We start from the raw sequence: 18,202 nt of genomic DNA on the forward strand, positions 1-18,202 counted from the left end.
CCCCCCCGCAGTGCTTCTCAGGTTTTTCTGTCCTTGTCTCTTTGCTTCTCTCCGCTGTATTCACAAAGTGCTGTTCCCCCTCTTCTCTTACTACCAGACCTCCGTGACCTCCCGGTTAACTGCCCTCACAAGGCTCCCCAGCGAAATGGAATTGCCAAGTTCCCGAAGAGTGTTTTCCTCCTTCGTGAACTTGACACCTTCCCCCTCCCTACACAGCTGATCTAAACTTCTCCCGTCCTTTCTCTTTGCTTTGCTGATGTCAGTTCTTAATCCTGACCTTCCTTTGGCTGCTGTATCCCCTGGAATGGGAAGTCGCCTGCCTCCTGACCCTGCTCCCAGGCAGCGCTGGAGAACCACGTTGTCTTCTGACACCTTACAGGAGTTTGTTCTGCCCAAAACTTCACGTACACCGATTTACTCTTTCACTTTTATCCTCTTCAGTCTCAGGTTACCCCTTGGCTTTTACGAAACGTCCTTTTCTTCTGCAGATAATATTATCTGGTGCACTGCTCTCGTTCACCTTTTTTATTCCACTTGTTGCTGGTTACCTCCACAGAAGAAAGGTGTGCTGGCAATCTTAAAATCCACCAGCTTGCCCAACTGCAATTCAATCTTAACTTTCTTCCGCTTCCTTCTCAGCTGCTTTTGTCTTCTGCCATCCTTAGCCACCGCTTCATTTCTCTCTTTTAGTATAGTCTCCTGGCATAAACTTGCATTTTGTCTCCTTTTAAGTTCTGCTTCCTTTATTTCTGATGTTTTTAAACCCTCATGACTTTGCTTTTAGAGTCTTGAGCCATTTCTGCTCCTGTCTCTTTGTGTTCGGACTACTGCAGTTTACAGAAATTGCCATTTTAGGTTGTACGTGCAAGTCATTTAATTCAAGGTCTCTTTTGATCTTAAGTGTTACTGTGTATTTTGATACTTTACATTTCTCACAGTGAATAATTAAAAGAAGAATTTGTTCGAGAACTATTTTCCTACTCCTCAGTGATTGGACCACACCCTACACCAAAGGATGCCCAAAGTTTCTGTCAATGAGTTCATTCTTACTCTAAGAAATTCTTATTTATTCAAGTGGCCTGACCTTACTGATATTCTCTGGCAATATTATGGGAAATAGTTGTAGATGACAAATTTGTATGTGTACCTTGTAAGTTTTGTTGCATCATTTCTGCTATTTACTTACTTTTGTGCTGTTTGGATAAGATAGCATGGAATCCTTGCTCTCCCATTTGCAGTTTATGCCTGTTTGATTGCACAGTTCCAGCCTTGTGATACTGTTTGGATTGGGGAAGGTGATATTCCTGATCATTTTACAGTTCGTTCATCTCTGTCTAACCTCCAGGTCTAATTCTACCATTTCATCTAAAAAGTAGCCCAGGCAAAAATTACTTTCATTCTTCAGAGCCAGATTCTGGGTACTTTATTCGGCCTTTACTCTTTGATTTCATTCTGTTGGGACTACTGCTGGTCATTTCTTCAGCTATAATCTCCCTCCAGGCAGACTTTTGGAAAAATAATCTTACAAATCTTTGTTTGAATCCTTTGCATCGTGGATGTGTGATGGGAGGATCTAGAATATATGAATCCAAGCAAGTTTCAGTCCCCTCTAGCTGCTTGCCTGGCTTCCTGTTTGACAGGACACATGTGCCACTAACTTCTCACAGGAACAAGAAGGAAAATAATTTCCCCACTATCCTGTGTGAGAAGCACCTCTGGCAAACTCAGTCCTGTGCTGCATCCAAAATAATGCAGTTTTTTCCTTCATGCAGTGTTTTAGGCGGGATACTGAGAGCAATCCAAGGAGAGCACGTCCTGTCTGGCGGTGCTGCATCTTTTGTAGCACATTCAAGACAGGAAGGAAGGCTTCCAGGATGACTGGAAGCCTGGTCATCCAAAGATTTCTCTTTTGCAAGGGCAGTGCCTTTAATCTGTGCCACCAGGGTTCATATGATGAATTTAAACTATTTGATTCTTGGTGAATGTAAACAATTAAAAAATAAAGGATGAGAATCTGTGTATCTGGAAGGATCTGCCACAGAGATTTTCTGGATTAGGCAGAGGTGGACCTCTTTTTACTAGAGAAACAAGAAGTTTTCTTCAAAATGTGGATTTCAGAGCATGTGACTTGGAAGGGCAGAAAGGTGACTCTACCCTGGAGACATCTCAGTGGACTGCCATGCTAGTCCAAAGCATTTCCAGGGTATCATCACCCTGTGATTCCTCTCTTTTTATCTACTGCCAGAATCACCCCAGCAATCAGACTGCAGTACCATGAGGGACTGTGAGGAGGCGAAAGCTTCTGTGGGGAGCTGACAGAGTCCTTGTGAGGCAGAGTCCCTGCCCTGCTGGTACCCAGCAGTGATTGTGGCAGCAGATCCCAACATCACTGTGACACACCCCAAAAAACGGTTGGACTACAGCGGCACTGATAAGGCTCTGTCAAGTTCTAGGCAACAGACTTCAAAGGAAGATGTGTAGCAGTGGTTGGCTGCCAAAGGAAAAACAGAGAAAATAAGCAGAGACTTAGGAAACACGACTGAAGGGACGTTTGTTTAATCTAAATGAAAGATGAGAAAAATACTGAGTCAAGTCCTCAAGAAAACAAAAAAAATGGTGAAAAAGACAAAGATTAAGCTGTTCTACTTGTCCTCAGCAGAAAGGATTAGAAATAATGGATTTAAGTTGAAACAATGAAAATGGAGGTCAAACAATTAGACAAGTTCTTGTTTGGATGTATAACTATCCCAGGAGACTTGGTCTCTCTCAGAAGTGTCTGGGCAAAGGCTCAACCCCTTTACATCCCTGAAAGTCTTGTTTTCTATAGCAATCTGACAGTGACACTGTTTGGTTCATGGCTTTACTGTTTGGTTTGTTTGGCATTTCTTTTTTACCTCATTTACCACTTTAATGGAGCCGCCAAAGAAATAGTGCAGATTTCTGATATTTTAGAAAATTATTGCCATCCTTATTGTTCATTTTAGGGAGAAGATTAAAACCCATATATGAGATGATATTCTGGGACCTGATCTTTGCTGATAGTTTTAAAAGTTGAACATCCAATACTTGAACAGATTTAGCACGTAAAATGATTTGCCCAAAATCCTGCATAAAATCCCCAAGAGGACTGGTAATTCAACAAATCTGCTGATCCTCAGTTCAAGTCTGTTGTCACAAAATCACGTGGATAAAATCTGTAATAGCATTTCCTTCCTAGCTCCTTGGAGCGAGGACAGAATTTTCCATTTTTATTAATGTGCTGCATATGTTGGCCTGATGTTAAGTATTAAATATCCTTTTTCCAGACTTCGGTTCAACTTTGTGATGTCTTCCCCTGAAATTGCTTCCCTTTCTTGGGGTCAGATGAAGGTGAAAGGCTGCTCTATAACATATAAGGACTGCAAAGTATGGCCAGGAGGAAGCCGGACGTGGGATTGGCGAGAAACTGGGACTAATGTAAGTTTGCTGTTTACTACCCTGCATTTAAAACAGGACTCTCAGAATGGTCCAGAGAACAGAGTTAAAATTCCAGCCAGTGGAACTTTAAAATTCAGTGGGCTGCCTTTTTCTTTCATCTAGCCATTAGATTTTCCTGGGAAGAACTGAGTGTATGTTTTGGAGGTGACTGTGTGGAAGGGTCAGAGGGCTGCAGTCACACAACATCCTACACGCAACAGGACGTAGCAACTGTTGCCAAGAGTTCTGATAGCCACCCTGACCAGACAACTCTCATACACCTTAGAGCTCTCAAACAATGTTCTTCATCTGCTTAAGAGTGCAGTTGTCATAAGATGCCAGTAACAACCTCTCTTCAGACTGTCTAAACAAAAGTTATCTTGAGTGAGGTAGGAAATTACGAAAAGTAAAAAAAAAAAAATAGACAGTGACTGACCTTGCATGTTTGGATGACAGCATTGCATGCGGTTTATATCCTTTTCCTTGGAGTCCCTTGTACAGATTTCAGAGGAAAAATATGCAGATACAGTGTCTCATGCACTATTTTCTCTGTGAAAAGCTCACAGTCTGGCTAATGACACAGTGACTTCTCTTGGTAGCCATATACTAAGTGCTTGCCCTTGTAATTGTTAAAGTTTATCTGTAAATGCAATCAGAATTGGGTGAAAGTACATGGAGCAGTATTGATGTTTCAGATTTAGAAGCAGTATAGCATATATTGCATTAGGAACTTGATAATTCTCCCCGTATTAGGATTTGCACTGGGATAGGTAAGTGGCTAGAAAAAAAAAGTTCCACACTTTCAAACCAAAAGTTAAAGCACAAAATAACAATGTACTGACCAGGCCCAGCACCTGCAGCTGTATCCACGCAGAGGATGCAGCTCTCTTGGATTCATTTTGACACAACTGAAATGCAGAGCACTTGGGTTTGCAACTTTATCTGTTATCTTTGGGGGAACAGAATTTTTTAACCTGTCAGAGTTTGGTTTATGCAGAATACATAATACCAAGAGAAAGGTGGTGCTGTCATGCAAAGATACCTGCACCTTGCAGAGACAAAGGTAGCTGTGTATGTAACCTTTTAAAATGTATTTCATTTATGGCCTGATTATAAAAAAATAACTTTTCATCGGCTGTTCAAAGGGCTGGGTTTTGTGGTGAGAGTTGCTGTCTGCTTGTTTGGCAATGTTGTTTTCATGGTTTACATGCACATGACTGGAGAAGCAGAACAGGTAACGGTCGCTGTAAAGTTCCCAACTAGTTCCCAGCTCAGTCACATTTTTATATTTATTCCAACCACTGGAAAACTTTGGTTTCAAATTATAGGCACTTACTAACATTTAGGAGGCTGTGCTTTCTTTTGAAAGTTTCTAACAAGGAATATCTTCTTGTCACAAGTAAATGTTTAAATCCATAAGTCTTTAGAGGATTTGAAAAATAAGTCTATGTTAAATTAAAATTGGAGGAGTAAAAGAATAGTTGGGTTCTTTGGAGAGGTAGGTTTTCTGGGATCCTTTTTATTTAATTGGGAAGTAAAAAATACGTATCTAAAGTACAGCCTTATGTAAGTCGCTTGTAAAGCTCCTGCTTTAGGTCAGTTCTGTCCTTGCAGCTGAGGAGTGAGGTGATTTGCTTTTAAAATAAACCGGAAACAACAAATATTAAGAATAGAACCAAGGTTTTTCTAGACTGCATTTCCAATGTTGAGAAGAACTGTAAAAAAGTTATTTTTGCCAGCACTGGAAACAGTAGGATTCAACGGGTGCATTTTCTGCCCATTTTGTTTTAACAATGGACTACTTTACAGTTAGCCTGCTTTCTTTGAGCATGTTTTTCCTGCAGGTAGCTGGAACTGAAGTGTGGAAAACAAGCGGTGCTGGTCATGTCCTACACTCTAGTTGGAAATAAATTGGTTCCTTTCGTTCTCTGCTGTTACACTGCTGTCTAGTGGAGCATTCTTTCATCAGGAATATTGTATAACTGGCCCTGCAAGGTTCTGTAACTAAGCACTAACAGATATTGTGGCCTTAACCCTTGGGGATGAATGACAGCCTCTCTCCCTGGCTGGCTGCATTTCAGTGCCGTCTGCTGATGGCAGAAGAAAAGAAGTAGCATTGCTGAAATGCAGGCCAGAGAACAGAACAGGCAAGAAAATCTGCTGTCAAATCAACAATGATAGTTATTTCATTATGTTACATGTTTCCTTTAGTAACACTAGTTTCTTACTAGCATCAAAGTGTCTTCTCTTACCAAAGAAAATCCTTTTGTTCCATGGCTTTAATGTCTCTGGAGCGCTTCTCACATGACAGCAAACCTTCCCCAGAATTCTAATTATTGTAATTGCAGTAAAACATATCAATTCTTGTTGTCTAAGTTTTGAGTCTACTTAAAAAGCCCCAAAGGAAAAGCGTTGCCTATTCTGTCATAAACAAGTGCTTAGAGTGATTTGGGCTGAGAAAACTCTGCCTGTTCAAGTGACTTCTGCATTCCAGGTGTGGATATGGAATGTAAGTGGACTAAGGACTCTGGTCCAGGCAGCCCAAAGGGCCACACATGTCCTGGAGTGTGTCCAGCACAGCACAGCTGAGGGAGGTGCTCATCCCACTCTGCTCTGCACTGGAGCAGCCCCACCTCAAGTTCTGTGTGCAGTTTTGGGCACCCCAGCATAAGGAGGACATCAGACTGTTAGACTGTGTTCCAAGGAGGGTGATGAAGATGGTAAAAGGCCTTGAGGGCAAGGCTTATGAGGAGCAGCTGAGGTCACTTGGCTTTTTCATCTTGGAGAAGAGGAGGCTGAGGGGTGACCTCATTGCAGTCTATGCTTTCCAGAGGCAGGGCAGTGCAGGGAAGGTGCTGGTCTCCTCTCTGGTGACCAGCAGTAGGACCCAAAGAAATGCAGTCAAGCTGCATCAGGGGACGTTCAGATGGGGTGTTAGGAAAAGGCTTTTCACCCAGAGGGTGATTGGGCTCTGGAACAGGATCTCCAGGGAAGTGGTCAGAGAGCAAGCTTGTCAGAGTTCAAGGAGCGTCTGGATGATGTTCTTAAATTGTGGTTTAGTTTAAGGTAGTCCTGTGAATGATTCTCATGGATCTCTTCCAGCTTGAGGTATTCTATGATTCTGTGAACTTGGAGAACCATAAAGGTAAATCATCTCTGTTACTGAAATTTCAGACAGTAGCCGTGCTAAAGACTTGCTTGTGGAATAAGTATAATTCACTCACTGGAAGTGGCACTCTACCATGAAAGGCTTTTTTCACCTGCAACCTTAGGAGCTCATGTGTTTGTTTCAGCTTGGAAAGTCTTGCTCCATTCTCTATGAGTTCACCATGGCATTACCTACTTCAAGTGAGAAACTGATCTCAGACCTCTAAAAAACTTCGGAACTTCAGAATTCTACTAAAAAAAAAAAAGGGGGCACAAATAGTATTTATGGTTTAAAAATAAAAATGCACACCAAAGAGGGGCCAAATTCTAGCCACAGGTTGTCCAGTATCATACTTTTGACCGTGTGGAGATACATAGAAACTGAATCCAGGAAGAGAATTAGTGTTATGTAATAATGTTTTACATTAACATTACAGGTGTATTTATGCTTTCATGTGTTTAAAGCATAATAGCAGTAAATGGGTGGACTTCTTTAAAACCTCTGTTACTGTACTGTGAAAGTTCCTTCTTTCTTCGAGGAGTTTGGTTGCAAATACTCTTTTCAAAATAAAGAATAGTGCAGAAATGGAAACTGTTAACTGAAATGAAGCTACCCAATACATTTCAGTCCTCTTCGGTGAGATTTGCAAAGTAAACAAGAAAATTATTTAATCATTTCAATTATCTGAGGACCTATTAAAGTAAGTAAACTTTGGCTTGCAACAAAGGAGATTTTGTTAATTTGAAATCAAACAGCAGTATTCTTGCAACTTTTTAATTTCACTTTAACTGTTAATATTTATAAAATGCCGGAAGGTAGACATAAATGTTTTAGAAATGTGTAATGCATCTTCTTGGTTTTGACTGTTTAATACAGAGTAATCTTACCATCAATCAATTAATTGTCATCCTTCATCTGCATATTAAATACCTTTTTCAGTTTCTAATGTTGTCTACTGTGTGTATGTACAGAAGAGTGTTGTATTACATTTTGGTACTGCTAATTTACCCTGCTGCTCTGTGTTCAGGACATACAGACACAGCTTTCCTAGTTGATGCTGTCAGTACACAGACTATTATTTTCCTTCCCTGACACTTAGCATTCTCCAGGAGTGCAGCCAGCTGACCTTGAAGAAGTCGTCAGGAAGGGTGTTAAAACTGTGGTGATTGGTCGTGGCATGAGTGAGGCTTTGCAGGTAGGTTTTTGTTCTGTGACAAGCATAAAGAGAACCGCTTGTTTTCCCTCTCCCTCTGATTGGGGGAAAAATTTAAATCGATGATGCTTCATTGAGAGGGGAAAAAAATGAGGATCAGTGTGAATGAGCTCCTGTCAGGGGTCCCTCAGGTCCTGAAAGAAACATCATTTGAGCTCCTCTGTATTAGTGTCAACGTCAAGCAATAAACAGGTTTATGGTTCTGCTACAGGAGCAACTGAAACAAGGAGAATTTTTCAGAATGTGATTAGTCCCTTCCTCTTGCAAGAGGTTATAACTGGCTCTCTAGGCTGCTCTAAATACTTTGGTAATTAGGCATTTTTGTCACTAATGTTGCCAGGGTATGATTTCAGCAGATAAACTAGCTACAGAAAGCTCAGAAGTGCTGAGCTTTACTTGGTGAGAAGCAAGTTTTTAGCTTTCTGGTGGGATGAACAACACCTTCTTTACATTAAATTCCTTTAGCTCCAGTTCTGTTTATTTTTGTGAGAGAGGACTGCATTTTAAAGTGTGCTAAGGAGATATGGGAGGTGTGTGTAGAAAAGTAGCTTTATCGAAGAGAAAAAAATGAGATCAATCTTAGAACTATCTGAGCATTTTTTTGGCTACTGGCAGTTTCTTAAGTCGTGCTTAACAAATGGCATCAGTACCTGGTGTACTACAAGTCTTAAAGTTTAAGGGGAATAGAATCTGATACTTGCTTTTCTGATTTCTTTTCTCTTCCGAGGTTCCAGCATCCACTGTGGACTATCTGAAGAAGAACGGGATTGACGTGCTGGTGCTGCAAACGGAGAAGGCGGTGGCCGAGTACAATGCCTTGGCTGCTCAGGGTGTCAAAGTGGGCGGGGTCTTCCATTCCACCTGCTGAAGCGCGGCTCATTCCGCGTTCCCGGCCCGCAGCCAAATCACGGACACACCTCTGCTGAATCCAATTACACTCAGCAGAGCGTGAACTTACGTGCCAAGGCATTTGTGCACTGACAATCTAAAATGCAAGGACAGTTTATTAGTTCAGGATTTAAACAAATCGAGGGCTCACAAAAAGTGGGGCTGTTAATAAAATTGTTTAATTACAGAATCATTTCCATGTATTGTTGAGATTGACCTAATTTTCCTCTGAAGGCTGTCCATAGTCTTGTTACTTAACTTTTCACCTGTTGACTAAATCAGGAGATTATGTTTTGAATACTTTTATTAGAAAATGGCCCAAAATTACATTACTGGCTATTGGAATGCAGCCATAAAATATCTGATGAGAACAATCAAATTGTAGATATGAAGTGGTAGTAAAGAAGCACTTTACCACCACTGGATAAATAAGTTAAAAATAAAGTAAATTAAAAAGCAAACCCAGAACATGCAACTTTGCCTCCTGCAGGTGACCTCAGTCAGGGTATTTGCCAATTTATGAACATCATGTAATGTAGCACTTTTAAATTTTTCATTGAACCTGGAAAAGGGAAAAAAATGTCAACAGGGTATAAACATAAAACCTGGGCCTTAAAGAATATTCTTATTAATTGCCAGTTGTGAGGATTGAATTGTCCAATACATACCTATTCAGAAGTTCCTTCATGCTTAAAATCATCAGAACGGTGCGCTACAAAACTAGAGTTTGCAGCATAAAACATTGATCTTTAGGAAATCAGTCTAAATTGCTGCTAGCAAGGTGCTGCTGGCAAGCTGGGGATGCTTGCGAGAATTGCTACTGGTCATCATCTGATGATTTAAATGTGCCAACAAACACATTATTACACTGAGGATTTAAAGAGTTCTCTTGGTTGCTGTTCTTGGTGGGCTTCTATCAATATTGCCAGTTACAAGTTACCTACTGTAGATTTTTTTCCCACCAGGCTCACCATTTCTTGTTCTGTGCATATTAATTCTGTGTGTATTAATAAAAGTACCAAGATGAAGCTGTTAAAGCCCTGAGGCACTTGGAGCTATCCAAGCAGTAGTAGAGGCTTAGATTGATAGAAGAGCACAATTACTTTCCCAAGATGCACAAAATACTATGTTTTTTTTCTGTTTATTTTCTCTAGTAATCATTTAGAACCTTTTATCTGATAAAATACAAAGTGGTGTAAAAGCAAAGGGAAAGTAAATACTTCAAAGTTTTATCTTGCAATCTCCTAAATACTGCAATGTTTTCTGTTAGTGTAGCTACATTTGAAGAAAAATCTTACCTAACCCAGCAGGAACTGCCTTTCCAGCTGCATCTGTGTTGTCTGAGGCAGCAGCTGGTATAATGCTCGTTGTAGCTGCTGTGACATTTTTCTGCATAACTTGCCTGGTGTGAAGGAGAAGGCGGACTGCTGACCCAGAAGACTGTGGTCATCCCAAGGGAATGCCAGTAGAAAGAGTTCCTACCAGCCCACAGGGTGTGAAGACTTTTGCACTAAATGTTATCTGATAGTGACAGTGGTCTGACTCTCTTGATCGTGGTCGTGTATTTGCGTTATTTTATGAGCTTCTGGGCATTAAGGCAGCCTCAAATGGGAAAATGCTTTGTAATGCTTTGACTGAGAGGATACTGCAGTACTAAAAAAAATGGAAACATGCGCATTATACTGTTAGGAGAAGTTGAGCAAACATCTTCTTTTTCTCCTCCAGCTCTGTTTTTTACTGGTTTTTTTTTTTTACATATTTTCATGTTAATGTGGCACATTAATGGTGATGCCACATTCACCAAAACTGCCTAGCCCAGGTCCTACATTGGAGACAAATACTGTGGGCTTCTCACAGTGCTGCTGCCACATGATTTATCCTCCCAAAAGGCATGCGGGGAGCAGAGCCCGTTTTGCCAGGTGACTTTTAGAGGTGTACCCTACCCAGCTTTGTGCTGCAGCCTCTTAATTCTTCCCTTCATTTGGCAACTGGTAGGATGCAGAAGATTCCACTTCCAAAACAGGGAGCTGTAGTGTGCAAAGAAATGAATTTCTTTTTTTTAAGGCAAACTGCTAAGCTTCACCACCAGTACAAAATTTTGGTGTCAACAAAGAGATTATCTGCTGCAAGTCTTTTCCATCCATGTCTTCTCTTGCTGCTCTCGTCACAGCTTCCTGAGTCAGCACTGTCAGTTCCCACAACAGCATCTGTTCCACTTGGGCTGCTCCAGTCACTGAAAGCCCGATTTCCTTCTTGGTGCCTGAAATTGCTTTGCTAGATGGTGGAAGCAGCTGGGATTGATTCATCAAAAAATTCCAGCAGAGCTCAAACTGGTATCTTTGTTAAATTGCTGCTTTCAGCTAGAGCCATAAATAATTTGTGAAAATTATGGGCTCATAGCCCAAATCATGGGAATGCACTTTTATAGGGCAGGATTTCTCACATACACCACTGCTCTGCCTCCCACCAGGAAAACGATCTCCCAGTAGGCAGTGAACTCCCACCCTGACGCTGAAATTAAAGCCGAGCTGCGGCTGGGCTGGGTGCCAGGAAGATTCCCCCCCAGCTGCTCTGCCGCCGAGTGGGTCAGTCCCCAGCCCTTATCTTTGTGAAGCAGCATGTGCAAGCTGGCAGCCAGGAGAAACAGGCCATAAAAGGCTCACAGACACCAAATGCAACACGACCAGCATTTTTAAGGGACATTGGGCAGCATTTGTGCAAAGCCTGGCATCCACAAGCCTTCAAATTTTGTATTTTGAAGTCCCACTGATACCGCATTAGCGAACTGTAAAGTAAAAAGACAGCCTTTTCTGCCTTCCCAGTGCCTGTTACTAAGAATAAAATGGAAGATGCCAGTGAAATAAGATGAAAAAAGTAATTATAACTTAGACAAGCAAGACAGGATTCCAGAGGAAATCCATTTCTGTGAGCTTGAACCCAAGATGATGACCTGCACAGCATGGTGGAGAGTACAAGTCTGATGAGGAGCGGCCTGAGGGAGCTGGGGGTGTTTAGCCTGAAGAAGAGGAGGCTCAGGAGGGACTATATCGCTCTCTGTAACTCCCTGAAAGAAGAGCATAGCCAGTGGAGGGTCAGTAACAAGTGACAGGACAAGAAGAAATAGCCTCAAGTTGCACCAGAGGAGGTTTAGACTGGATATTGAGAAAAAATCTCTTTCCCAAAAGTGTTGTCAAGCATGGAACAGGCTGCCCAGGGAAGTGGTGGAGTCAGCACCCGTGAAGTGTTCAAAAGGTGTGTGGATGTGGCACCTGGGACCATGGCTTAGTGGTGGGTGTGGCAGTGCTGGGTTTATGGTTGGACTCCATGATCTTAGAGGTCTTTTCCAAACTAAATGATTCAGTGATGTCATGCAGTCCTGATTTATGAATTTTCCACTAAAAGCATTCAAAGCTGGGTTTCCCACATACACAGATGCCTTATGTAAATTAAATGCAGAAAGTTAATGGTAAACAGGACAACACATTTTCAAACCACTAAGCTACCCCTCTTTCATGTGAGGTCAGCATTTTCCTTGCTCTGCTAGATTCTTTTCCCTCTTCCTTCCGTCTAACTAGGATGAGGGGTTTTTGAACATCGGTTAGGGGTGTTTGAACATAGTTGGGTTTTAGCAGATTATTTGCCCTTCCTTTGTAGATTGCCATATCTCCCTGTGGCTGCAGCTGTACTGGCACACTGTTCCTACACTTGGAACCATCTGAGAGAACAGAAACTCCCCGTACTTGGGTGACTGTCATCTGAAGTCCTCTGTTCCCCCTTCAACAGAGATGAAAGATGCAAATTATCTTTGTGCATGACTAGAGTCCTTTGTTTTTCTTTTCATTCTGAGATCAATCATCTTATAGGCTATTGCAGTGCAGAAGCCCAACAATTATCCAGAATTAAAGGACAGCGGGTGAATGGCATGAATGCCTCTGAGACGACACAAAGAGCATGAACTCTGGTATTTTTGAGAGCAGAAAAACCTAAATGTCTCAAACCTGGGGATGGGAAGAAAAAGTCAACATCTGGATTTCAACAACTGAAATAACCCTTGCTTTTTATACAGATTTCTTTTCCAATTCCCCATATGTTGAAACATGGTGTGAAATAGGCAGTCCCAAGTACACAATACAGGCTGGGTGGAGAATGGATTGGGAGCAACCCTGAGGGGGCAGCACCTTGGGGGTGTTGGTGGGTGAGCAGCTCAAGTTGACTTGTCCAGAAAGGACACGGCTGCCTTTCTGGGCTGCAGAAATTCTGCATTCTCCCCCTCTGCTCTGGTGAGACCCCATGTGTAGCGCTGCATCCAGCTCTGGGGACCCCAGCGTGAGCATGTGGACATGTGGAGTAAGTCCAGAGGAGGCCACGGAAATGCTCAAAGGGCTGGAGCACCTCTGCTGTGGAAACGGGCTGAGAGAGTTGGGATTGTTTAGTCTGGAGAAGGCTCTGGGGAAACCTGAGAGCTCCTTCCAGTAGCTGAAGGGGCTACAAGAGAGCTGGAGGAGGATGCCCTTTTGACAAGGGCATGGACAGGACAAGGGGGGGGATGGCTTTAACCTGAAAGAGGGAAGGTTTAGATTAGATGATGAATTGTCATCTGCTTGCACTGGTAAAACTGAAGAAGGAAAGGAAAAGCTGTCATTTCTTCCATGATCCAAACCAGGAATCAGAGAAAAATCAACAGAAGAGAAGCCAACTGCAGAATGCTCTCATTAAGAGATTGGAAATGTTATAGCAGCCTTACATTTTCAGCTTGTTTTAGGCATCTTGAAATTACAGATGGAATAACTTTTCCACAGCCCTGCAGTATTTGATTCTCGGTGGCAATACAGAAGGCACTCACTCTTTGCCTGGTATGTTATATGGAAGGAGGTCAAGGACAGCATGAGGGGAACAAAATAGCAGAAATGTGATCCAGTACTTAGAAAAAGAGAGAAAGATGCCAACATTTTGATATTGAAAGTATCAACTGTGCCTACCACACCATCCATTGTGGTCTGGAGCCTATGGACACCATTTAAATTAGAAACAGTACTGAGATGACAAACTGCACAAAATACTGGTGAAGTGCAAAAATGAGAGGAAGAAAAAAGTCTGTAATGAGCTCACTCAACTTGTCAAGCATCTGCCCAGACACAGCTTCCTAATTGAGAGATCCATCAACCCTGTCTGCTGGGAACTGAACTGAGGATGCTGAAGACAAGTCAGACGATAACAACTCAGCTGTCAGATGGGCAGGAGATTTTCAAAGCAGTGCCCTAAAGGTGAAACACCACAAACCAGTCTGTAAGAGCAGAAGCACTAAGGAAGTGTATTTAATTCAAGAATACCTAAAGCAGCAGCAAAGTTTTATGGTTATGAGCCTTTGGGCTACAACTTACCAGTGCTAAAAAATTAAAATCACAAAAACCATGCAGTAATCTTATTAGCCAAGGACCATGCAGGCATCCACGTTCCCTCATATTATAAAAAAGAAACAGAATAGCATGAGTTTGCCAATTTTATTATAGGAAAGCATGTAAGGGGTTATTTACACTAAATACAACTGGAAAGTATTTCTTCACTGTTTTGTTTACTTGCTAAAAATACACCTTTTTGTAAAAAGAAAAAAACCCCAACTGATTAATGAACACAGGTAACATTTCGCTGCTGCACTAGAAAGTTTCACACGTTAGGTCCTCCTAAAAAATCCTACCAAAGGATTGCTACAAATCATAGGAGGTTCCTCAGTCGGCTGAGCCTGGCACACAGAAGTGATACACAGACACGCTTCCTGACAGGAATGCTAGATGGGATCATGTTTTAACTAAATTCTTGCCCCTCTGTACTCCCAGCTCACCTGCAGATGGGAACACTGACAAGCTGCCCAACTGCTGCTGAACAGAGTCTGTTTGGCTACTTGAACTGACAAGAAAGACTTGGAGTACCAGAAGTGCTGCTGAATTGAAAAACATTGATTTTCACATCCCACTAAGACTGGTTCAGGCCAGGATTATCACACAGAAATAGATCCTGTAAAACTTAGAGGGAAGTGGTTAGGAATTTTCCAACTGGTACTTAATCCCATTGTTCCTCAAGCTGTACAAAGGTGCAACAGGAGACAAACTGTTTTGGTGCTGTAGCTCAGTTAAACTCTACGTCCTGCTGACTGAAGTTCTGCCACCTGCACAAACAGGATCCTCCTCCCCCTGCACCATGAACAACCTGTGCCCTCCCCAGAGCTGGACCAGCTTCAGCACAGCCACAGAGGATGTAGAACAGCAATTAACAATTTCCTTCCGAGGTGCTGTTCCCACACAAGAACAACAGTACTTTTTAGAATATTATATTTGTGTTAAGAAATTAGGTACCAGTGCACAAATGCAAGTTTTAGACATTCAAAAAAAACCCCAAAACCAAAAAACAAACCCAAAAAACCCCAGAAACAAACCAACAACCCTCCACAAAATGCTGAACTCCTCAGCTTCCCTTCAGAGTACTGTAAAAATAACATTGATTTATGTGCCCAAGTATTTACGTAGTAAGTACATAGCAGAAAACCTAGAGGCCTTGGAGACAGACTTTTGATAGGTAAAAACTGAAGGTACGGCCCAGCGAAATTACTACTGGAATGCTGATTGAGAACTGTCCTGTTTCTGTTGAGTCAATATAGAAAAACCTGTGTTTCCTTGAAACCACTCCTAACTAGCCAAGTAATTCCTGTATTTGCCTGCTGCTTAGGACACCACCAGCAGCTTTATTTTGACATCTGACTCCTTTTATGCACATAAAAGGCTGTTTTGCCTTGGTTTGCTGCTATCTGGGACACAGCATCTTGTTTTCATGTAACCCAACAAACCCCATAAATAGGTTTCTTTCAGCGCCAGCCTTCACCGCCTGGCAGGTTTGGGCATTATATACACCTTGACAGGTTTGCTGAAGGGGATGGTCCCCTCTATGCCATTTTCAGAGGGTGGGAGAGCCTCTGAGCTGTCACTCCAGGTAGATTTAGGAATTCTGGTAGATGCTTTGCTCTTGTTGGAATTGTAAGCCAGCAGCAATCGCACTTCAATCTGACATGGCTCTGCAGAGAAAAAAATAGAACAATCCAAACGTGATTGTCGTTGCACAGTGAACAATCAACATCAAATGAACTTTAATTTCATGTATGCTGGGTAAGTACAGAGCTGTTCTGGGCTGACCAGAATCGAGTCTAGTGTCTGAAAACAAACCTCTGGCATTACATTCAGCACAGCAGAACTAAGGACTGTTCTAGGTTTATCCCCCTCCGTCATCACTTAAGAAATTTTACCACTAACTTGCAACTTTCAAAAATAACTGTTTGAAAGTAACTTCAACGAAATAATAACAATCATTAAAACCCCCACAGAACTAGCAGGCCCTGCTCACTGTATTTATGTCAGGATCAGCCCAGATGACATCTGCTAAGACTTGTGGCACAGGAGATTACTTGAAGATTCTCTTTTGTTGGAAGTTTTTGCACGCCAGACAGGCTCTTCCTCTCTTTCACCAACTCTGCAGCTGGGCAGAGCAAGGTTACTAATACTGTCCATAGGATGATTTCACTTTACTCTTCTCACTGTGGTCATAACAAAAGTGGGGTTTCAGTATACATAGTATTACTCTGGACTTAGTGCTGGACTTACATCCCCAACAAAATTCTCCTTTCTAGACTGAAAACCAGGTTTGTTTAAGTTTTCTTTATGGACTGTACTGATTTGGGCTGGGATAAAGTTAATTTTCCTTCATAGTAGCTCGCTTGATGCCTTGTTTTGGATTTGTGACCAAAATAGTGTCAATAACACGGGGATGTTGTAGCTATTCCTGCACAGTGTAATACCCAGGAGTTTTCTCACATTGCCCTTCTGATTCTCTACCTGTCCCACTGGGGGGTGAGCACCAGGTGGTGTGCCGGGGCTTAACTGGATACCAGGGATAACCCACAACAGGACTACATTAATGAAACCTAAATTAAACCTGCTGAAACCCACAGGATTTTAAGATGCCCTATCTAGAACTGCAGTGGGTCTCCAGCTGAGACATCATCAGCACCAGACAGAACACAAGAAATAACCCTTTTGCACAGTTACTCCACACTTTAGCCAACACCTCCCTGAGCTCACCTTTTCATCACTCCACTCTTAGTTGCAGTTTGGAGTCACCTCTTTCACTTCTGCTCTACACCTGGCACTTAATCCGTGCTTTGCATTCTCCTAACTCTTTCTACTGGCCTTTAACAAGTTTCATGGTCTTGCATTAAGGCAATTTCTCCACTTTGAATTCTGACCATTTTCTGAGCCCCCCCCAGCTCAGTGTCTTCCCCTTGTTTTATATGCCCAAGTGCCAATGTCAAAGTTAATGTTTAAAATAATGCCTAGAGGAGACACCAGAAGAGAATCCCTCAGGGCCACGCTTAAAATGCCCTTCCAGTGAATGCTGCAGAAGTAGAAATAAGGATTTCAGCTCCATCTGGTGAAGTACAGGATCAACCCTTAAACCCAGATACTTCCAGTCCTAGAAACAGTACCATGTTTTCTTCTCCAAAACAAAACAAAGACAGCAGGATGAGTGAGTACACCATGGAAGCACTATACAAAAATAAGTATCTGAAGGAGCACAGCAATAAACAAAATTCTGTTGGTTAAAAAAAAAAAATCACCCAATTCAATGAAGAATTGCTCAAAAAAACCTCTCAGAGGAAACCCCCACATTTGAGTAAAAATGTAGGGATTAAAAGAAAACAGGACAAAGGGAGCTGTGAATGAAATACACTCTGCTTTTGTTGTTTGAAGTCCACAAGCCAGTTACTGAAGTGCTTCCATGGGGAAGTGTGAACAGCAGCTGAGACTGAAGGTGAATGTTGGAGTCACATCATTATCAGAGCTAAAGGGTGGGATTTTAGGGCATTAAAAGATGGAAGTTTAATCAGCAGTGCAATTGTACTGCTGTACTGTTCTCTGCCATGCTCAAACACCTGTCAGACCCAAAACAATGACTTACAAGGAGTCAGTGACCTTACTGTGACCCCTTGCCTTTACCTGAGGATGCAGACCTGGCTCCTACAGCTGACTGCTCTGCACACGAGTGGGTGACCTCACCTTGAACCCAGCTCTCATGTGAAGGCTCCCACGGCTCTCCCAAGACAGCAGCCCCTCTAATTCCCTATGGAGCAGCAGTGCCTGGTAAACAGGGAGCTGTAACTGCTCAAAGGCCTGACTGACACTTAAGGGCAGCACCAACCACAGCTGGAAACTCCAGGATCCTCAGAGCCCCCCCAGACTGTGGGTACCCTACTTGTGTCTAATAAAAGCACAGCCACACAACCACGTTAACTTGTATCATTAACGTTACCTGTCCAGGCTGTGTGCGAGAGGTAAACCTGAGTTATCAGCCTGTGCCTTCCAGGGCCAGGATTTCGGAAGTCAGCTGGTTTAGGATGGATTAGCTGTGCTTGTCCATCTGGATACAACACCTAGAGGAGAACCAAAAAAAACAAA

The 18,202-nt window shown here is 42.3% G+C and overlaps 2 protein-coding genes across 2 annotated transcripts in view; one reads left to right on the forward strand and one right to left on the reverse strand.

The window, feature by feature from the left end:
* The first annotated feature begins 23 nt into the window (after positions 1-23).
* On the forward strand, positions 24-9,733 carry AAMDC (adipogenesis associated Mth938 domain containing). Its single transcript, XM_008634909.2, has 3 exons — positions 24-3,456; positions 7,704-7,799; positions 8,545-9,733. Exons 1-3 carry the CDS (start codon positions 3,277-3,279, stop codon positions 8,683-8,685), a joined length of 417 nt encoding a protein of 138 aa, XP_008633131.2. The 5' UTR covers positions 24-3,276; the 3' UTR covers positions 8,686-9,733.
* A 4,458-nt stretch (positions 9,734-14,191) lies between these two features.
* The window catches only part of INTS4 (integrator complex subunit 4), a 29,676-nt gene continuing 25,665 nt past the window's right edge, over positions 14,192-18,202 (reverse strand). Inside the window, exons 18-19 of the mRNA XM_017735929.1 lie at positions 18,057-18,177; positions 14,192-15,768 (exon numbers count right to left, since the gene is read on the reverse strand). Coding sequence (XP_017591418.1) covers positions 15,575-15,768; positions 18,057-18,177 — 315 coding nt within the window. The 3' untranslated portion in view covers positions 14,192-15,574. The remainder of the gene's footprint in view (positions 15,769-18,056; positions 18,178-18,202) is intronic.

Source organism: Corvus brachyrhynchos, unplaced genomic scaffold (genome assembly GCF_000691975.1).
Source record: "Corvus brachyrhynchos isolate BGI_N302 unplaced genomic scaffold, ASM69197v1 scaffold44, whole genome shotgun sequence".
In the NCBI taxonomy this organism is placed as follows: domain Eukaryota; kingdom Metazoa; phylum Chordata; class Aves; order Passeriformes; family Corvidae; genus Corvus; species Corvus brachyrhynchos.